This window comes from Strix aluco, chromosome 9 (genome assembly GCF_031877795.1).
Source record: "Strix aluco isolate bStrAlu1 chromosome 9, bStrAlu1.hap1, whole genome shotgun sequence".
Lineage (NCBI taxonomy): Eukaryota > Metazoa > Chordata > Aves > Strigiformes > Strigidae > Strix > Strix aluco.
In genome coordinates this window covers 30,487,491-30,508,704 of record NC_133939.1, presented here as the reverse complement: position 1 = coordinate 30,508,704, position 21,214 = coordinate 30,487,491, and the positions used below count along the sequence as shown (strand labels likewise).

At 39.8% G+C, this 21,214-nt stretch overlaps 1 protein-coding gene across 4 annotated transcripts in view; it reads left to right on the top strand.

The window, feature by feature from the left end:
• MME (membrane metalloendopeptidase) overlaps window positions 1-21,214 on the top strand; it is a 59,732-nt gene that overhangs the window by 25,547 nt on the left and 12,971 nt on the right. For all 4 annotated transcript variants that reach the window (XM_074834405.1, XM_074834407.1, XM_074834408.1 and 1 more), the window contains exons 8-17: window positions 13-78; window positions 3,383-3,517; window positions 5,890-5,991; window positions 8,980-9,116; window positions 9,216-9,309; window positions 12,214-12,342; window positions 13,262-13,360; window positions 15,232-15,312; window positions 16,242-16,345; window positions 18,812-18,870. In XM_074834405.1, coding sequence (XP_074690506.1) covers window positions 13-78; window positions 3,383-3,517; window positions 5,890-5,991; window positions 8,980-9,116; window positions 9,216-9,309; window positions 12,214-12,342; window positions 13,262-13,360; window positions 15,232-15,312; window positions 16,242-16,345; window positions 18,812-18,870 — 1,006 coding nt within the window. The remainder of the gene's footprint in view (window positions 1-12; window positions 79-3,382; window positions 3,518-5,889; window positions 5,992-8,979; window positions 9,117-9,215; window positions 9,310-12,213; window positions 12,343-13,261; window positions 13,361-15,231; window positions 15,313-16,241; window positions 16,346-18,811; window positions 18,871-21,214) is intronic.

The window sequence follows — 21,214 nt, the reverse complement described above, 5'->3', positions numbered from 1 at the left end:
TTGAATTTACAGATTGATCAGCCTGGGCTTGGCCTGCCTTCTCGTGACTACTATGAATGCACTGGTGCATACAAAGAGGTAAGGTGAAGCTGACAGATCACTGGCTACATTTTAGAAGTTTTAGCCTGTATTTTCAAGGCAGACGTATCCTCAAGACTGAGGATAGGCAAAGAGCAGGAACAGTCCTTCCCCAAAGAGATTCCAGTACAGCCCCTGGGAAACAGCACTGGGAGAACTGGGGAAACTGGAATAGAAAGGTAATAGTGATGAGCATTTAGACAGGGTTGATCTGCAGGTGAGAATAGTATGTGTGACAGACTGGAGAAAGAATTTCTAACATGGGTGAGTGTGCAAGAAGGCAGGAGAGCCAAAAGGGAAATGAAGAGGATCAGAGAAACAAGATCAAGGGCAAGTAGAAATAAGGGAAGAACGGGAGGGAGTGTAACAAGTGTGCTGAAGATGAGGTGTTACAATATTACGCCATAGATGTTACCGACTCAGTTTGATGCCCCTGGCAGCACTAGGAGCCGAGGGGGTTTTGTCTAGGCTCCCTGCCACTACGTACCAATTGTCTCTGCACTGGCTGGGAAGAAGGCACATTCCTCTGGCATCGCTACACCCCGGGCATCCCAACCTGCCTCCCTTCTAGTCCATTCCTCTTGGAATCACTGAGCATACAGGTAGAAGAAAAGTAGTAGCATTTCCACACAATTTCTGTATGATTATGCAAGTCAGAAGAGGAACAGCTACTTGCCTTTTTAGGACCTCTTGGAAGGAAATAACCATGAAACAATCTAGCTTTGTTACACAGCTTCTGCCAGGCTTCACAGCTGAATCAAGAGGTACCTCACAACTGTCAAAGTTGTATTAAGACAGAATATGAATGCTTATGGATCGCCTGTTCTGTCACTACAAAAAGGATGCCATTTCTGAACTATGATTGACTGGATCAATTGGCAAGTGCTGCAGGTGTCAGCGGAGTCCAGGTGGACTAGTCATATCACCAGTAGGCTTAGAAAGAAAGAAAGAACCATTAAGAACCAAAGACAGTTTTCTGCATGAAAGATCTGAGATCACAGTCTCCTAAGTCAATGGCTGAATGAAACTGCAGCAGCTAAAGTATGTTGATACCACAGAAATTGCTTCATGTATTCTCATGTAGTTTTTAATTCAGGTTTAGTTGTTATTCATACACATGTGCATTAACCTGTTAGCACTGACTCTGTGTATCCCTCATTGCTAATCTTGGGTGTGCTTTAGGTACTTGAGAGCTGAAGTGTACGTATTTGCTGAAGTGATGTAGCTGAAACTGCTACCACAGTAACCTTTAATTAGCCAGTTTTCTTCGGCGTAACTAAATGCAGAAGCGATGAGAAAGCATGCAAAACATCTGGGATTTTTAGGTATTTTGCTGACATGCTAACAGTTAATACTCTAATACTGATTATATTTAATTACAGATCATATGCTAGTAAAGACAATCATTACCATATTAACTGTTCAGTTATGTTATTATCACATGTGTTACGGCCTCTAGAAGCTGGCTGATGTATCACAATTTGCTCCCTTCCTTGTTAGTACACCAACTGCAGCACTGAAAGACAATTCCTGGTCTAGTCTCTGACCTACCTGAAAGTATCATACTACTTTCCACTGCTGGAATGTAGAGAAGAGAGTATTTTTAAGTAAAGAGAGAATTCTCACTGAAAGGCAGACTCATAATATTCTTACAAGCATGAACACTTCAAGTGAGAGGTGTTCCTCCTTTCAGTCCCTGCTCTCTGACAGCAGCCTCTTCTTGGCTCTGTTTCCTGCTGTGTCATTCCACTCTTGGAGCTGTACGTAGCAAACAAGGTACCTGCCTCCTGCACTTTAGCCTCTGCCTTTATCAGGACTTCCCACCACAAAGCTACAAGTGGAATCTGTGAACGAGATATTTTAAAAATCTTTTTGTCTTGTAAAATATATGACTCCTCTGCTCATACAGGAGTTATTCTGACATTTAGGTTCCCACTAAAATATCTGAGAGTATTTATACAGTCCATCTGAAATTAGCTGACAGTTCTTTGCTACCTGACCATACAATGATCTGCACTTTAGGCCAAAAATAAAGTCCATTGATTGGTACCTGAAGATCTCTGTTGACTTCCTGGTGTGGAGTAATATCTGTACTGAATTTTTATAAATTGTATTTGGATATTTTACATATACAGGCTTGGTATGCACTCTCTTTTGTGACTTCTTGTAGCTAGCAGTGGTTTCATGGGCTTTTCTCTTCCTGGTAAAATGATCTATCTTGATTAAAAATAACACTGAGAGCTCAGTGCTTCAAGATGCTGTGAGCCACCTGCCTTTTTGCAGTCGGGTGTGGGTCCTTTTGATGAGGTGCTGGGAGCTTTCCAGCACAGCCAGGCTGTTCCAGTACAGCCCTGCTGTCAGGTGGGGCAGGCTGGCCAGGGAGGGACTTACACAATGGCTGGAGAAAGGGAGCTAAAGGGGTGCGTCCTGATGCCTTAGGAGCTGAACATACCAAAATACTTCTATTGATAACAGGGATGACATGCACGTCTTATTAATCCTAGGTTTTATCACTGTTTTAGTAGATCATGCTATTTTGCATAAAACAGATTTATTATTAGATAGCTAATCTAATATTAATGTATTTTATTTGCATTTAAAAAGCATATTGAAAACAGCATTTCTGTTCACAGAAAAATGAGTGTGGCTTAAAGAGGAATTAGAATAATACTAAGTCCCATAAAATACAATGAGATCTGTAGATATTTGACAGTGTAACATTTAAGAGAATATACTTCCATATTTCCATTCTTATCCTTGGTGAATTCTGATATGGTAAATTTTATACTATGTTGTCTATAGTGTGTCTAGATATACTAAATTTAGGTACAGCACCGTGATTTCTAAATGTTCCAATGTTCTACACTGCTTCTGGGAGTAATTTTCCCACAATGCTAATTCAACACAGTCCATCAGCATTTCTCTCAGTTTTATGTTTCTGGGAACACTGCTCTTTGGAAGCGGTATTTTTGGAAGTTGTAATTAAAGTGAGCTAGAAAAAACATGGGTGATGGTTTAAATATGGACGTACAAATGTCTCATTTTAAATAATGAAAACACAGTGCAGTAGTTGAGACTGTTTAGCTTTGAACAAATTATGCAGCAATTTTCCATGAGGGAATTTTCAAAGTTAATTTCTATTTGTGATCTAACAGTATCTCAGAATAAATGACTATTAAACTATTTAAGAAAGGGATGAAGAACTGTGTAGTTCGTAAAAATGAGGATGAAATCTTAAAGATAATCAAGGTATGCTGTACTTTGAAGAGTTTTGTCTTTAAAATGTTTGTATTTTTTCCTGCAGGCGTGTTCTGCCTATGTTGATTTCATGATTTCTGTAGCTAAACTAATCCTACAAGAAAGAAACATTTCTTTCAATGAGAGCAGTATTTCTGAACAAATGAAAAGAGTTATGGACCTGGAGAAAGAGATTGCCAACGTAAGAAAAACATTTTTAAAGTATCCTTTATATAACTGACTTTTTTGGTAATACCTAAGAAAGCTAACTGTAAGCTGAGTTGTTAAATTACTTGCTAATGTTATTTTACAGGACCAAAAGCTGACCAAAAATGTGTGGGGCCTGGAACACCTAAGAGGAACACATAATAAGACAGACACACCTTCTAACGAGCAAGGGAAAATATTTGAGTTAGCTGTTTTCCAAATAGCAAAATGTTTTATCCTAATCTGTTCACAGAAGCCCTTCAGGAGAAGAAAGGGAGAGCAAGAGAGAAGCAGACTTGGTTTCTGTTTAGTCTGGTTTAGGAAGTGGGTTTTGGGAGATGCTTTCAGGCCTCCTCTCCCTTTGTCCTGTTCCCCATGGGCTGTTAGGTTATCAGAGCAGTAGATTCCCAACCCTCGGCCTGCCACGCTACACAGAGTAATGTTTGTCCTGCACAAGCTGCTCCGCAGTGCTCATTGTTCCAAGTGCATTTTTAATCACTGTTCTTCATTAAGTATGGCTTGGAGAAATAGCTAGAATTTGAACTTGCATGGAGAAAACAAATGGAAATTCAAGCATTCACGAGCCAAAACATGGCTTATGATTATTAAACATTTCAGAAGGACCTGAAGCTGAGGATGACCGTAAAACAAGCTAAATACAAATTTTCTAGCTTCAGCTGTTTCTCAAGTTACACTGATAATAAGGGCATGTGTTTGGCAGAGGAAGACCTTTCCCCCCCGATTTGTATAAACTAAAACCATCTGATTTTGATTTTCTTCACATTTTCCTGAGAAACACACCTCTGGGCTTAGATCAGAGACGGAAAATTATTACAAGAAAAGGAATTCATTGGAGAAAGATTTAAAGGGAGGTACAAAAAGAAACCACAACTGAAACGTCTCTACAGCAGTTGCTGCTGGTAGAGAGCACAGCTGGTGGTGGGTAAGCTGCTATTGCCGTGGGTTTTGACCTCTTGCATCAAAACCAGCACCAGCTTGAATGTTACTGGAAGAGAGCTGGCATTGTGCTCTTGGGAATTTGTTAAAGAAAACACAGAAGAAAATACTGAATGCACAATAGATTAGGAAAGTGGAAGCGGAAATCTTTTTTAAAAAATGATAGAGAGATAAAATCAGACTTGCATGACTGATTTTGCAAAACAGTTTAAATGGGTAAAAACTACTCTTCTCACTCCTGAACGACTCATTTAAGAGTACACTAGGCAGTAGTGATGTAGGTTCTCCCATGAATTACTCTCACGGATCACAAGATCACTCTTTTCCCATAGTCATTTGTGTACCTGCATTTTCTCTCTTTGCCACCAAAAAAAGTGGAAGTTAAAAGGGGGGGGGGAGTATGAGGGGAGCAAGCACTGATCCTGTCACAAGGTACTTCTGCATGAGAACAAAGGTATGAAAGAGGTCACAAGAATGCACTTCAGAAACTTGCAGAAGCATCCTAGCAAGGGACACACTGGTGTTTGAGGAAAAGAGCAGAAAGATATCCAGGACAATATTCAGAGACCAAGGGAGCAGTTCCCATGAGGTGCTGGTTTTGTCTCCTCTCAGTCTGCATTGTCCCCATGCCATTCCAGAGACCTCCCTGCTGACATTTGCTGTCTAGAGACGCCGGTGATTAACTTGCCTCATAAAGCACCACCACAGACACAGGTCTCTGGCAGTCAGGCAGTTTTATTGTCTGTAAGAAATGGCCCTAATACAGTCGTGCCATTCAGGTGTTAATGTATGCACATTTTTAACACCCTGGTGCAAAACCACATTGCCTAGCCTAATACAAAGCTTATTTGAGTTATGAGTTATGACTCCCTTTCTATACAGCAGTTCCAGAAAGAACCGTTTGTTGCCAGACAGACAGCACGTGCATCCTGATCAGGACGCTCACACTGCATTCCCACCATAGCACATCGCCCTATACTCAATAAATACATCTCCTTTATTCCCTTCTCCCAGGATTTTGCTTCTTGCATCATCTCACGAATATCATGAGCACATTCGTGTGTTGAGTGTATCTATTGGTAGCAACATCTGCTTAGTGCTTTGAGTGGTATGGGTCTGTGTTCCAACCAGCGTTCCTGCACAGCCTGAGCTGCGGATGCTCTAACACCAAACAAATCCAAAAAGTAAAGCTCCATTTTACCCTCAGAAATTCAGCTCATTCAATCTGTCCTTTTATATGTTTTTTATCTATAAAATGCTGTCCATATTTACATGTAAGTACTTTACAGTTAATGCAAACTTATATTTTAAGCCAGAATTACTAATTTTCTTTCTTTTTACTTCCACTTGTCAAATTCCTGTGAACTGACTCAATGTAGTTAATAATTTTCTCATTATTAACTTTGGTAGGCAACAACAAAATCTGAAGACAGAAATGATCCACTTTTGCTGTACAATAAAATGACCTTGGCACAACTCCAAAACAACTTCTCACTGGAAATCGATCATAAGGTGAGTGATCAATAATCTGGTATTTTAACCTCTAATTTATGACTGATGAGATTAAACAATGAAGCCTGACTTTTTTCTTTTAAAGACATTTCTTTCTTGAGCTTAGACATATTTGAAATTGAACAGGATACCTGAGGTACACACTATATTACCTAAACATCTGATGACATTAAACTATATGTAGAAGACTGTGCTTTGGTACCCACTGCTTCTCCTAACTTGAAGGCAGATCTCGCCCTCTGTTTCAACATAAAGAGGTGGAAAAGGACAAGGGAAAAAAAATCACGTCTTGGACTTCCCTCATCAGGATGGTAAATCTTGCAAAACTTGCACATACATAACCCTTGCTGCAAACCAGGAGAGTATCCTTTGCAGAGTACAAATAAGTTTCCTTCCTAACTACCTAATTGCTAATTACCACAGCAGCTCCAGAGAGCCCAGGACAAAAGTTAAGACTGTAGCCACCAATTGATTCAAATACATTGTAGCATGACTATTCAGGCCCTCTCCGTTTATCCAGAGCTGCAGATTCAGAAAAAAAAGTCATTTTTCCAGCACGCCCTCAGTAAGATGGGCTCCCAAAGCAAGCAGAAAGGAGCCCAGGCAGTCATGGCTACGAATCAGGAAAATTCTCCCCATTCCTCCCACTGTAGCTCCCCCAGGATGTTTCAGCTCTGCCTTTTCCCTCACCCTGAGCCACGTGCCATTTGTGCAGCATGACCTTTAATTCAGGGCACCACAAAGTCCTGCTACAGAATAGCCAAAGATTTGGTAACATCGGTGTGCCTCCTCAGTAACATCAGCTCTTACTAGACATGGATGGTTTTTATCATAAATGACTCCCACCCCAGTACCTTGCCCCACAGGCAGGCAGGTTAGCACTGCGAGTGCACTCACTGGCAGGAGTGTATTATTGAGTCTTTTGAGGTCAGCAAGGTACTCTGAAATCTTATTATTCTTACCACAGTTTCATAATCACTGCTATTTTTATTGACTTTAAGTTCTTCAACTTTAAATTCTATGACAGTTTACTTCTGCCTAGCTTAATTTGTTTCATAATTTCCCTTCTCCCGCAGGTCTTAGTTGAACAGCTACCATTACAGTCGTAATGTCAGAAACTAGCTTCTCTTGTCACAGAATGGTATTGCCCTGGTTATTTTTAGTTCCTGGGGAGTGCTGCAGATCAGCAATAATCATCTGCTCTAAATTTATCCAAAAATGCTCAAAAGACACATGATGGGAGTTGGTAGCGTTGTAATGGTCTAAGGATAGAACAGCAATTATTCCTCAGATTAGCTTGAAGTTTGCTGCTTCTCTTTCAAACCTGAAGTGATTCTATTCCTGAAAGCTTATCTGCTTTCCTCAGCCACATTAATTTGTCTGATGAAAGACATTACCTCTTCCAGTAAAACTTTCCTCTCAAAAGATACAGACTGGGAAAAATCACCAATACTTTTCAAAGCAATAGATGTAACAAAAATTTTAAAAATCGATGGAAAAAAAAAGTACAAAGATTATTTGCTTTTCTTAAATGTAACGCCTTCATTTTCATTACTAAACTGTACCTACCCAGTGTGGTAAAAGCACTGAATGGCTCTAAGAGATTTAATGATCATTTTCATCTTCTGCTCTGAATCATTTTCTCAGTCAAGCAGTGATCCACAGCAGCCATGGATTAGGAAACTTGGGCCAACGTGGAGAATTTGAAGCAGTGTATGTAGAGTTAGCTGTAACATCAGTGTCATTTACTAAAGAAGTGAATGGAGGAATTGGAGGAATATGTCACACTGTACAGTCTACAGTGTTCCGAGCTGAAGGAGCGCTCTCAGCTAGTATCGTACAGAGGAGGACAAGTAACACACTTCATGCTTGTGAAAATACTTCACCTGACAAGAGCTGCAGGTGTGAACTTGCTGGCTAGGGGAATGCGGGGCTTACAACCTCCCATTAGTACTACTCTGTTGCTCCGGGTTCTGAGATGGCGGAACAGCGACGCAGCTGCACGCGGCCCGGCCGCTTCGCCAGACCCTGCGGCTGAGCGGTGGCCGAGGCTGCGGCTCTGCTTGCAATAGGCCAGAGCAGACTCGGTGTCTCCCGTCAGTCCTTTCCCCATCTGCTGTCTGAGGCACGCGATATTTCTAACCAAAGACTTATCAAAGGGAAACTCTTACCAGCAAACTAGTAAGAGTTTCCAGTTCAGAGTGCCCACTCACTAAAATTAATGCTCTCTTCAGGCTAGACAGACACTACAGAATGAAAACTTAACAGAAAATACGTTCATAGGTACTGGGTCATGCAAGTTATATGGGCCCCTCATGAAAGAAAATGGGAATTTAGGACTAGAGAGACAGAAAACGAACAAGAACTCTAACCTTTGTCTGAGACTTGTCTGTCACAGCACGCTGCAGACTGGCCTGCTGTCAAATCGGCTGCTTCTCCAGTATCTGGTACTGTGGCATGCAGAGGAAAATTCATTATAGATAGTGGATTTAGTGTCTCTGTTTTAAAGCCTATTAAAATAAATCCTTTTATGGACTTCAGTGTACTTCAGAACAAGTCCTTACTTATGCTTCAGCATGGATTGCCAAGTATACCATAAATCTTATCACCCCATAGGTACAGAGACATGCTGTACTGAAAATCAGGTTTTTAGCCAAATACAGCAAAAAGGCAACTGAAATTTTACTTAATATACTGTTTCTGCTTTTCCAGGCTAAAAGGAAGAGGTCATAACACTTTAAATTGTGTTAGTCTGAAATCAAAACAATGTCTCGACCTTTTCTGCTAAATACCACCCTATTCTAATAGGATTTTAGAGCACAGAGGATATAAATTATCTCAGATATGACTCCACTTACGAGTAGTGCAGCTATTAGGAAAACTAAAGGCAGAGCATTTGTGTTATGCAAACATACTTAAACTGGAAAAAACAGCTAAATACTGTTCCTTTATGATTTAACCATATAATAATGCATATTGATTTTCCAGGTATTCAACTGGTCAAAATTCATCAATGATATAATGTCAACTGTACAAATTAATGTTGAGAACACCGAACATGTCATTGTTTATGATCCAGAATACCTTATCAGGCTGAAGTCTATTCTTAATAAATACACTCCCAGGTAGGTATGTTAGGTATTTTTGTAATTTGCATTTTATTTCCAATAAACGTAAAAAGCCTAAAAACGTTACCAGCTTATTATTGTTTTTTTGTTAAACAGAGACCTTCAGAATTACATGACCTGGCGATTTGTAATGGATCTTGTCAACAGCCTAAGCCGTAACTACAAGGACACAAGGAATGCTTTTCGTAAGGTGCAGAAATTAATCCCTTTTTAAGTTGTAAAGATGATTTATATGAATTTTTTAATGTACTCGTAGTATATAAAAATTTAATGTATTTTGAATTTTGCCCAGAAAAGCTAGATGTGTTTGCTGAAGCTTCTGGAGTGTACACGTAATTTATATGATATATGCTTGATAGCTGGAGTGGATTTGACAAGACTGTTCTGATACTTGGTCTCCGTGGTTTTCTGAACCTAAATTAATCCCCATTTTGATAACAGAACAGTCCCATTTATTTGCAAATGATTACTCTACAGTTCTATTTGATTTGGTACAAGCTCTTCAGCATCCACAGTAATACATTCAAAGTCAAACATTATGGGCCCGATCTTGATTTTGAAACATTTGATCCTGTAGATATTTTAGTGCTTTTAAGGAAATGCTGAGCAATTTCACAAACAGCTTGGAGAAGTCCTTTGTATTTCCACAGTAGAACTTCATACTTTTAAAGTTTGCTCAGCTCCATTAAAAAAGGTTAATGCCATTTTGTTATATCTGTTAGTGACTTAAGAAATACTTTAACACACATATGGAGCTTTTTAAGGAGATTGTGTTTGGTCAGTTTTATCTATCTGAACAGGGCAGTGTTATTTGTTGATTATTTGGCTTTTTCTCCTAGTCTTTAAAGTTTGAAATTATTGTAATATAAAGCTTCATATTTGCTTAGTCTGCATCATCAGGGAATACTACGTTTTGCACTCTATAAACTAAAGTCATCCCCCACGACATCTTAGGACTTCACTGAAGAATTTTCATTTAGAAAAATGTCAAAGTTTGAAAGAACAACAGAAAAAGATTTTACCATAGTCTATGTATAAAAACATACAATTGTCTACTAATTAATAACACATGATACAGTATAGCTGGAGCTTCTCACACTAAATGCAGTGGAAATAAATTAGCGTTTGTCTTGTTAAGTTTGCTTTCAGACATAAATGTGAGGACAGTTATGGCATTCCACAAATCTCCCATACCATTTTTTTTTCTGGGTTGTGTGGCTAATTGGTCACTTATTCATTCAAAACTTTGCTTTAAATACAGATTGCTCAAAATGTGCTACAGAAAGTGCCAGAGTCCTAGCAGAAAGATCACTGGATCTGCAACCACTTCCTTAAGGAATCAGCAAACAGATCTCAGCAGATGACTAGACTGCATGTGCAGACAGGCCTATACGTGTTCCTGAGGGGCTGTGCTGCCGCTCTAGATCACTCATGTTTCGTTCTCCATCTCAAGGTCAAATTGTCAGTTTTCCCTGTAACATTTCTTCAAAATTGTGCCCTTCCACCAGATCAACTGTCAGGAAGCCCAGGTGTGGGGGTGCACAGCTACTGCAACTGTATCCTCAGGATACAATTACTCCCACCAAAAAAATGCATCAGTATCTTTCTTCCAAGATTTCTTTAAACAGAAAAAAACTGTGTTCCCTATGACGTTGTAGTTGAGAATTTATGCCCCATGAGATCAGGTGTAATTTCAGATACAACAGCACTGTATGTGTACGAATCCACAGTAATGCATTTTAATTGCATGTTATTTTTACTAATAAGCAGGTAAGTTTCTGTTGCTATAGAAAGCACCTCTTTGGTTTTCTTGTGCACCTCTAGTGACACTAGGCTTACTTAAAAAGAGAAGGGCAATCCTGGCCTGATGCAGGTCCCCCATGGGCTCAAGTAGCCTCTACCCAAGGGGACAATGATTGGCTAGGGTAAGCTTGAACAGCACAAAGGGATCTAACAGAATCTTCATTGCATAGTCATTCTAAGTTAGTTATTATTTTAATTAAGTTCAGTACTGCTAATGTTCATTACTAGTTTTGCTTTAAGTTCTGGGGAAGAGGGGTTGTATTTACTTTTCCTATATAAGCTTTTGCCATGTAAGCAGATGACTACTGATGCCGCCTGTTTGTGTGCAGAGAGGATCTAGGGGAGAAACAGATGAAGGACGGGCAGATTTTCTAGTCTATTCAGTTATTTGTCAGTAATGAGTCACAGAAAGCTCCAGAATCACTCTTCAGGCTCTTCAGGGAGACCTGCAGTAGACCCCTCTGTGCTGTGCTGTACTGGTAACATTTTCAAAACACCATTCCTGTGTCCCTAATGCTTTAGGGTGAAAAGAAACATTTTCCTAGTAATGCAGTTCAAGGTGTAGCAGTTACAGAGCTTTTAACACCAAAAGTCATTGATCTGTACCTCTGAAGAGATGTGTAACTGCTTCATTATGGAATATAAACTTCATTATAGAGTGTGATTTCAGAGAGTTGCCCTGTGGTAACACTGTCTGCTGTATTCCTTGTGTTCAGGCGTCACACCATTATATTATCCACTCAGCTTTATCACATATTTATGCATTACCATGACAAAATCCTTGCATACCTTGTAGCAACATCACACAGAGTAGGTGAGCTTCCAGTTTGCGAGCTCCCAGAGGTGGGAGGCTCTGACAGAAGCTGCTGGTTGGGTAGAAAACACAATCTTACCACTGCAGAAATCAACTTGCTGCATAATCACCATAGCCCTGTCAGAGCTGGAACTGCAATACAGATCCCTGTTAACAGCGAAAGCTTTGTGTCAGGGTAGTCCTCTTTAACCTCTCCCATCCTTAGCTTTTAGAGTAGTTTAGAGTTTCTCTCTACCTTTCATGTTTTGCAAGGATAAAGAATATTGCTAATGATTCTTGTATTTCCTCAGCCTGTGACAGCTGTTCCCATTACAGAGCGAGTCCACCTAACTGCCCTAAACACAGATGTGAATTAAATGCAGGTATTTCAGGGCGACTGGGCTCCTCTGAAACACGCATCTGCCAGGCACTCGCCATTCTCCTTCACTTTACTCGGGCCCTGGTGTCACTGTTTTACCTAATGTTTATGTTTCGCAGGCACTTTACGGCACAACATCAGAAACTGCTGTTTGGCGTCGCTGCGCAAACTATGTCAATGGCAACATGGAGAATGCGGTGGGACGGCTGTATGTAGAGGAAGCGTTTGCTGGAGACAGTAAACACGTGGTAAAGCTTTTAGCAAACTCAGCCCGTGTGCCATCTAAGCGTCACTTAACTGTCACTTACCACGCAGTTCTTTACACAGCTTTGATTACACTTTTTATTAACCTTTTCTATATAGCAGGTCACTGTCTAAAAACCCTGATGTTTTAGGGTACGCTGAGGAGCAACAAGCACGTAGGTGCTAGGAGAGTCATTCCTTTGCACCTAAGTCTGTGGGCATTACTGGCCTTGCTCCGGCCTGCCTTCCAGCAGGTGACCAGTGGGAAATAACGTCTGAAACACAAAGATGACATGTGGGCACCTGGAGGGAGAGAGGCGCCTGCCTGCTCTACCCCTTCCGTGAGCCAGCCTCCAGCCTCTCACCACTGATATGTCGCGACGGACCATGCGAGCCAGCACACACACCCAAGGAGTGGCACTTACCGACAGGAACCGTCGCTGCTGGTTCTTCCAGACTGACACTAGTTCACATCCTGCCAATGTGGGGTGCAGGGACAATCGTCTGTTGCTGTTTGTCTTCAGTCACACACAAAATTGCTGAAAATTAACGCGAAATTAAGCCTTAGTTAACGCCTATCACTCCTACTGTAATCCAGGCTTAAGATACACCATTTTTTTTGTGGTTGACATATACACCATAATTTGATCAGATGCACAACATCCAACGGATGGTCATCTGTCAGATTTTTTGTAACCTGAATAACTTAATTACATTGCCCCATGACTCATGGCCATTCCCTTTCCTCCCACAGACAGGCTAAATGTTCGACTTAACTTGAGCTCCAGGTTTTGAGTGTGGTGCATAAACAGCATACACTCAAGCAGCTGGTGCAGGGGAACCAAGTCTGTAATAAACAAACTATGAGTGTGGAAAAATGGATCATTTTATGTGGATTTTTAACATTCTGATGTTTTTTCCAAGGTTGAGGAAATGATTGCAGATATACGTGATGTTTTTATAAAAACTTTAGATGAACTTACCTGGATGGATGCAGAAACCAAAAAGAAAGCAGAACAAAAAGTAAGTTAAATCTTGTGTTGTGTATTTCTATAAAAATCAGTATGTCAATTGTTTTTCCTGAAAAAAAAAAAAAGCAGTAACATCTATCACTATTTTATATATACAAAACAACATATATCTGTGTTCATATCAGCACAGCAGCTTACAGACTTCCTGTAGGAGATCCAGGTTACATGGGAAGGGGCCTCTGTGGGGATAAGCACACAAAATAGGAAGAATATATGCACAAGGTTAAGACCTTCCAGGCAAATTGGTGATTAAGGGGCTAGATAATGAATATCTACAAGGAAGTAATACTGAAAATGAGAAGGAATGATTTGTGGTGCTTTGACCACCTCTTAGGAGAATAGGACAAGAGCCACAGGCTGGACAGTTCTGGAGTTCTCTTTTCCGGGAAGACGTAGCTTCAGACAGTCCATGTAATTCTGGAGTAACAGAAATCAACTGTAGAGAGCCCTGAACGGGGAGTGAAGCAACTGAAAGAACTATTTATTACATCTCTATTTTGTTAAATGGTAGAGATAATAAAAAATCTTCAATTTTGTATTTTTGATGGCAATTTTAAAATAAAATTTAATATTAGAAAAGCTTGGAAAATATCATGGGTTTATTAATTATAAAGTAGGACCTAGATTTCCCTCCAGAATCTTGGTTAGAAAAAACCATTTAAAATAACTATCCAAATATTACTGGTTTATCAAACAATTCTAGACTATATAGCCTGCAAAAAGCTACAAATGCAACAGATCTCTGAGACAGTCACGGCATCCAGTGGGCTTATACCGATTCTGGTGTGCTCAGACAGCACAGATATGGTTGTATGAACTGGTGCTGATGTACTTTCCTAGTGCTGTTTCTGTAGCTACACATACTGATCAGATCCAACCACACAGGAACTTCACACCAGGAATGGCAGTGTAAGGCAGGTAGTAAACTGAAAATCCCAAAAGATTCTGTACTGTGATGAGACACAGACAGTGTATGTACAAAGTCTATGCGATACTTCCACTGTTATGAACAATTTATCTGCCAAAATGACATGCAAACTGTCTGAAAAGTTAGGATCAGAAACCCACACCCACTTCCATGTGTTGCTTATAATGTTCAGTTGTTTGTGGGAATAGCCTACGTCACAAAATTATTTGTATAAATAATGTGATTTTACTGCTAAATTTATTAAGATGCATATATATGGAAATGGTAAAAAGAATTGCTAATGGTTTGTTCTGTGGGTTTTTTTTAATTACTCCTGACATTGCCATCAAATACAAATCAATATTTGGCTATCAGAAGAAACTGAGTAAGGGTTGGTTTAAAACCTTTGTTCAGGACTTAAATTGTCAAAATTTGGGAACATTTAAAAAAACAGTATTTTACTCCAATGTAGAAGTGGGAGCTAGTTAAGAAATATGGATACAGCCCCAAACTCAAGTCAAAATGTACACACTACTGGAAATTTGTAAATGTGTTTTCCTATAATGTACTGAAGTTAAAAACCAACCAGTTAAGAATTTTATTTCTGTTTCAGATGCTGTAAAATATGTCAAATGTTTCAGGCTTTCTACTATTTGTTTAAACCAGCCTTTCAACTCAAAAGCATAGTTGAAGTATGTTTGGCTGCCTTGTGCACATTTCTGCAAGTTTACTTACAAAGGAAGGAACAGAACATACTTTCTAGAATTTTCCATTTTATAATTAACCATAAATTTTACAGTGCTTTTGATTAATTAGAAAAGTGTAAATAAAAACTATATATAATGAACATCCTGGGGTTTCTGCAGTTGCTTCCATACTGCATTCATTAGATAATTTATGATTGATTTAAAAATATGGCTGGATTTGCTATGCATATCAAATTACCTTGTCCCTAGGCAACAGCAATTAGAGAGAGGATTGGTTATCCAGATGAGATCGTGACTGACGACAATAAGCTGAACAGTGAGTACCAGGAGGTGAGTATCCACAACGGGTGATATAATCAGAAATGGGTCTTAAGAGAAAAAATTGTGAATTTGCCTTCATAGCCAAGACGAACCAGATGCATCTGCAGAGAAGAACTCAGTCCTGTGCTCAGCTGCACAGGTGCAAATAAGGGTGCGTTGAAAGCCAGGGTAGTACAGCTGATCTAGTGCAGATGGTGGTATTTGGTGGTATTTCAAGGGAATGTACAAATTCTAGAGGAATTATGCTGGAATAAAACATGGAGCCAATGGTGTTCAGTATTTCTAAATCTGCTACGGATTGGCGTACCACTGGTTAAGTGGATGCAGGTACCCATAGCTTCCTAACTGTGCCTCTTTATCCATGGGTTGGAATTAGTCCCTGAAGTGTGGCACTGGACAGCCAGTGTAATTTAAACTGCATCTGAGCTTCTTCACTGCACAACGTTACCCCAGTATTCTTTTACCCTGTAGGTTCATTTGTAGGACCAACTCCATTAATGTATTGAGTATGTTCAGGCAGAACATGTCTTAGAAGTCTAAGTTTTAATTTTGAAAAATAGAGACATATAACCAAAGTATGTGTTTTAAAACACCATTTGAGCCTTATTCATGTGTTCTTTCTGGGGTGGAATTGCAGCTTACCAAGCTGGCACCTCGCAGAGGTTAGGGTCAAAACCAACAAATGCTGAACTCCACTCAAAATATATATAAAAAGAGGGAATAAAGACCTCTGGAAAAAATTATACAGCTGCTAACATATATCCAGCTACAATATCAACTCTGTGATGTAGCAGAGCACTGCAAATCAAGTTCTAATTGTAGATCAAAAAATGCATTGCTTAGCTCATCATGCTGAAGACTAGATTTTCCAGATCCATGTGTTTTCTATTGCAAATCAGTAACACCACCACTAAGTACTTTTCCCTCTTTCTTTTTAGCTGAACTACAAAGAAGAAGAATACTTTGAAAACATTATTCAAAATTTAGTATTTACCCAGAAGAAAAGGTTGAAAAAGCTTAGAGAAAAGGTGGACAAAGAGGAGTAAGTATTTAAAAATACTGTGTATAGTCTTTCACCCATTTTCCACTGGAGGAAGTACTTGGAGGGTAGTCAGTGATGATTTAATGACCTTCCTTCTGCACTTCTTCCTCCATGAAGAGGGCAGGTGAGAGGGCATTGCTCGTTTCTCAAAGGCTGGACCTACATTAGCAAGTAGGGCAAAGAAATTGGGAGATGGTGTAGAAGGTTAAGTGTTCTGGAGTAGGTCTAGTCTGGTCTCAGCTCCCAGAGTGGATTCCTGGAGAGCAGCTTTTTAATTAAGTTCATCTGAAAGATAAATTTCATCCCTGAGAATTTCATTTCTCTTGCTCAGAGACTGCATGAGAAAAGAGAAAGCATGATTAAATGAGGATGAGCAGGAATTTACTTCAGAAATGTACTCCTGCTCTAAATTAAAATATTAATGTGGAATGCAGATGTACCAAAAGACTGATGTGGCACATTCCCTAGCAGTACTGGCTACTCCTGTCTCAGCTCTGACCCATTTAGAAGTTAATTTAAACCAAAGCAGAAAAATCACTGTGGTCACCATAGGCCTCGCTAACTTTGCAAGACTGTTCATTTGAATAAGGGCTGCCGAGCTGCATTTACATTGAGGAGAGGATAAGAGAACTAGCTTTGTACAGTCTGAAAAAGAAAGGACTAAGGACAGCTCTTAGTGCTGACTTCAACTACCTAATGGGAGGCAATACAGAGAAGCCTGATTCTTGGAGATGCACAGTGATAGGACAGGTGGGAAGAGACACAAGCTGGAACATGCAAAATTCTGACTAGATGTTAGGAAAAACTTTTCAGCATGTGGGTGGTCAAACAAGATGCAGAGAGGTCGTGAGATCTCCCTATCTCCATCCTTGGAGGTACTCAAATCGTCAACGGACAAGCCTCTAAGCAACTGATCTGGTTAGCTTCACATGGGCCGTGTGACTTCTGGAGGTCCTTTTTACCTACATTATTCCATGATTCTGCGTTTCTATTTTTAATTACTTTATCATTTTCATAATGTTGTTCCAGACTAATCAAAAACTGTTCAGAGTCTTTCTAATCAGTCATCTTGCATCTTCAAACTCTCACGTCTATTCATCAGAAGGTGAATATATACTTCACACCTCTGGTATGACCACCATGAATTTCCCAAATACTATGTCATAGCTTTTCAGAACTATAGTCATTATTGTGGATAAATAGTTCCAACTGTTGCTTTTGCTGTTCTGTATTTACATATCATTAACCAAAAATTTATGCTCTACCTAACAGCCATCTCAACTCCGCTCTATTTTAACTTCAAGCTGTGTTTGGGTTTGGCTGGTTCAGTTCCTTCAGCTTGATTTAACACAACTCCTATTTTGTTCTCACAGGTGTGTATTAGTTAGGAGTGAGTACCATAAGTTTAATTGCATTTAGAGATTACCTAAAGCGAGCCTGGAAGTATCAACCACAATTGATTATCCTCTGACAGTTATGATTTATTCTGCAAATTAATTTTCACTTAATCAAGCAATAGCCACTGTTAGAATACTTTGCTTTGCTTATGATTGGCATATGCAATACAGTTACCAAATCGCTCATTTACCATAGAAATTAATTTCACCTAGAGAGCACGGACCCAGGAAATACAACTTCAGTTGTGTAAGGCCCACCTATTTTATTTTGTAGCACTGTTATCTCATTTTCTCTGACAACTTTTGTGAAATATTATTGAACGTGTACAGTAATGACCCCCATCAAAACACTAGCCCTGGTTGTCATTCTAGGAATTTTATCAGGTGATCTCTGAGGAAAGCTAATAAAATTGTAAACTAGGAAAAAAGAGTTAAAACTCATTATTTCCATGGACCCAAAAGTAACGCTGAGAGCTTTCATCAAGGAAAGTAGGTATTATTTAAATTAAACCACAGGACTGTGAATCAAGCCATGCCTCTGCCACAAGAGCTCATGATGACCTTTGCACGCACCTTCATTCCTCGAGAAATTGTGTTAAGGAAAAAATTGTAATAGTCTCAAATGTGATACTCATAATGTTCTGCTATTCGAGACAGCTGGATATATGATAATGAGAAGTGACCCAGAAATCCTTTTAAGTGAGCAGTCTTAAAAAAAGTTCCATTATCCCCAGATGTTTAAGATACCATCATAACCTCAGGTTCTGTGTTTCAGTTTCTTTATAGGGGAAATTTTCCTTATAATGCTGCAGTATGAGTAGAAATAGAAACAAAAACTAAGTATCATTGTTAATCAGTTTGGATAACAAAGGGAAAGAGCTACCGAAGCGATTAAGGGACTGGAGTGTCTGCCATATGATGAGAGGCTGAGCGCACTGGGGCATTGGACTTTATCTCCAACCTCGATTACTCTGTACTTCTGTTATTCATTTTCTAGGTTTGTTCCAGTAATCATTAACTCTGCCATTAAGAACTGAAATTCTAATATTTATTCTTTTGTTGTTACTAGGTGGATAAGTGGAGCTGCTGTTGTCAATGCTTTTTATTCAGCAAGTAGAAATCAAATAGGTAAGGTTTACCAACTTTCTAACTGATACAGATTTAACAGCCAAATTATTTATATATGTATGTGTATTTTTAAAATCAAGAAGTGAAACAATCTTAATATTACGGGCATTGCAGAAGCGCTACAGTGCAGCAAAATCAGAGGTTTCATTCACAATGTTTTCATCTCCTCATGTTCTGAACTGCCTTTGTGCAGAACCAGGACAGAGGCTTGGGATTCAGCCATGAAAACAACAGCAGTGTGGAGTGGCTAAAAGTTTAATCACCAAGCAAATTTGGTGGCCCCAGCCTTTTGGGTTTTAAGGGGTGAACAGGGAGTACAGGACCAATTTTACCTGAAGGAAACACTGACTAAAAGAAAATCGTGGAGCTTCCTGCCATTCAGTGCATATGGCTTCCATTCCTTATAGCCCCCTCACAAGCCCTTTGCAGAAGCCTCTTCAGTACAGCTTTGGGAAGGATGCTGTTTCATCCTGCTGGCTAATGAATACACCAGTCACTGAGCAAACTGCTCAGAATCCCGTAACATTTCACGTGATAGGCCAGAATCGCAGAGCCCCACCCTTGTTCTCATGAAGCACTACGCTTTGCCTTCCTTAAGGAGAATTACAGAGTGAGACCAGCCTAAAACAAGTGTTGTATTATCAAGGCAACAAATGTTGCATTTGATGATAAAATAATGCTGAAATAATAGTGCAAAACCCAGCTTATTCTCAGCTTCCGTTTCCTCATTTCCACACGTTCCCACACGCAGCTGTAAGATCGATGCTCAGAAGACAGACTGCAGCCATCAGCCTCCCCTAAGCTGTGCTGAGCCAGCGCATGCCCCGTGGCACGGGCCCAGGAGCTCAGGGGGCCGCTGCTCCAGGAGCGTACGGTCACTGGGCCAGGGCTGCCTCAAGTCCCAGGCAGACAGAAACCCTACACGGCTCTGTCACCACCTTCTTCACGTAAAAATAATCATGGCAATTGGAACAAAGCATTAGGGGCTCACTGAAACCAGCACTTCCCAAAAGACAAAGTTTACTCAGAAAATCTCTCACCAGCTATCTTATCTATAGCACTTCAGGACCTAATTATGAACCACAGCACGAGAGCTCCATACTAGTATTACTTTAAGTACTGCCATTTAAATTGCAAGGCTTAAGTGTTAGCTATCTTAAATGCAAAGTCCTAACATACATTCTCTTACACATGACTTAAGAAAAGCTTAAGGAATTTTGAGTCATCCTTAATTGCTGTTCTTAAGATTTAAAGTCTGAAAGATGACTTCCAGCTCCCTGTCTGACATGTCATTTAATTCTGCTTGGTTTGTGTTGGAAGAATGAAAATGGAAACCTGGTAGATTAAACCAAGGACAAAAATACAATTTAAAAAGTAAGAGAAAAGTTCAGTACAATGAAATAGTTTTCATAATGCTTTTGAGTATAAACATTTCTAATGTCAGCCTACCCAAACCCACCGATGGTTAAAAATAACTTAAAAGAGAAAGCATTAAAATGCTTTTAAAGAAATAAAAAAACCCAATCCATTACAGCTAAAGATTAGAACTGCATGGAAGCACTGAGGTTTCTCATCATCTGAACCGTACCAGCTCTCTTCACAGTGGTTCGGCCTTTCAAGGGTCACAAAACATTTTACATTAATTACACCTCTCAATATTCATCATACCTGTTCTGCAAATATTGCTATTATCCACATTTCATAAATTGCCATGTCCTTTCTAAGCCATTAGTGAGGTGCTATGATCCACATGTAACTTCTGAAAACAAGTCTCTGTTCATGTAAGTCTTGTTCTGCGAGTGCAGGTTTAAAGGAATAGCATCAGGTCTGTAATGGGAGAAATGAACAAACTAAGCCAAGCTTTCCAAAAGGATTTTTTCTTTTTAATTATCTGTCCCCACTGAAGAATTGAAGAAGATAAAAAAAGTCCCACAGTCCTAGATTTTCAGATTTTACTGAGTCAGGTGATCTGTTAAGCAGACTTCTGCAAATATGATCCTGACTTCTACTAGTCGCCAGTGCCGTTGCAATAACTTGCACTTCTGGAATCCCAGAGCGTACTGGTTTGGGCACAGTGGGCCCACAGCAGTGTCAGCCCCCACATTGTGCAGGCAAGAATGAGGCAGCCATGGAGAAAACTCCTGGTATTGGTGCAGTCAAACAGGACAAGAGAAAACAGCTCACTGCAAACGGTGCTGTTTGTGTAGGAATTCAGCAGATACAATACTCACCTATATTTAGGTTTCATGTCCCAGTCAAAACTTTGGTGGTGTTTGCCAAGGTTCATGAACTTTTCTGGTTAACCCAAACTGTTCTGGCTTTGCAGTGGGCTCTAAAGGTAAAA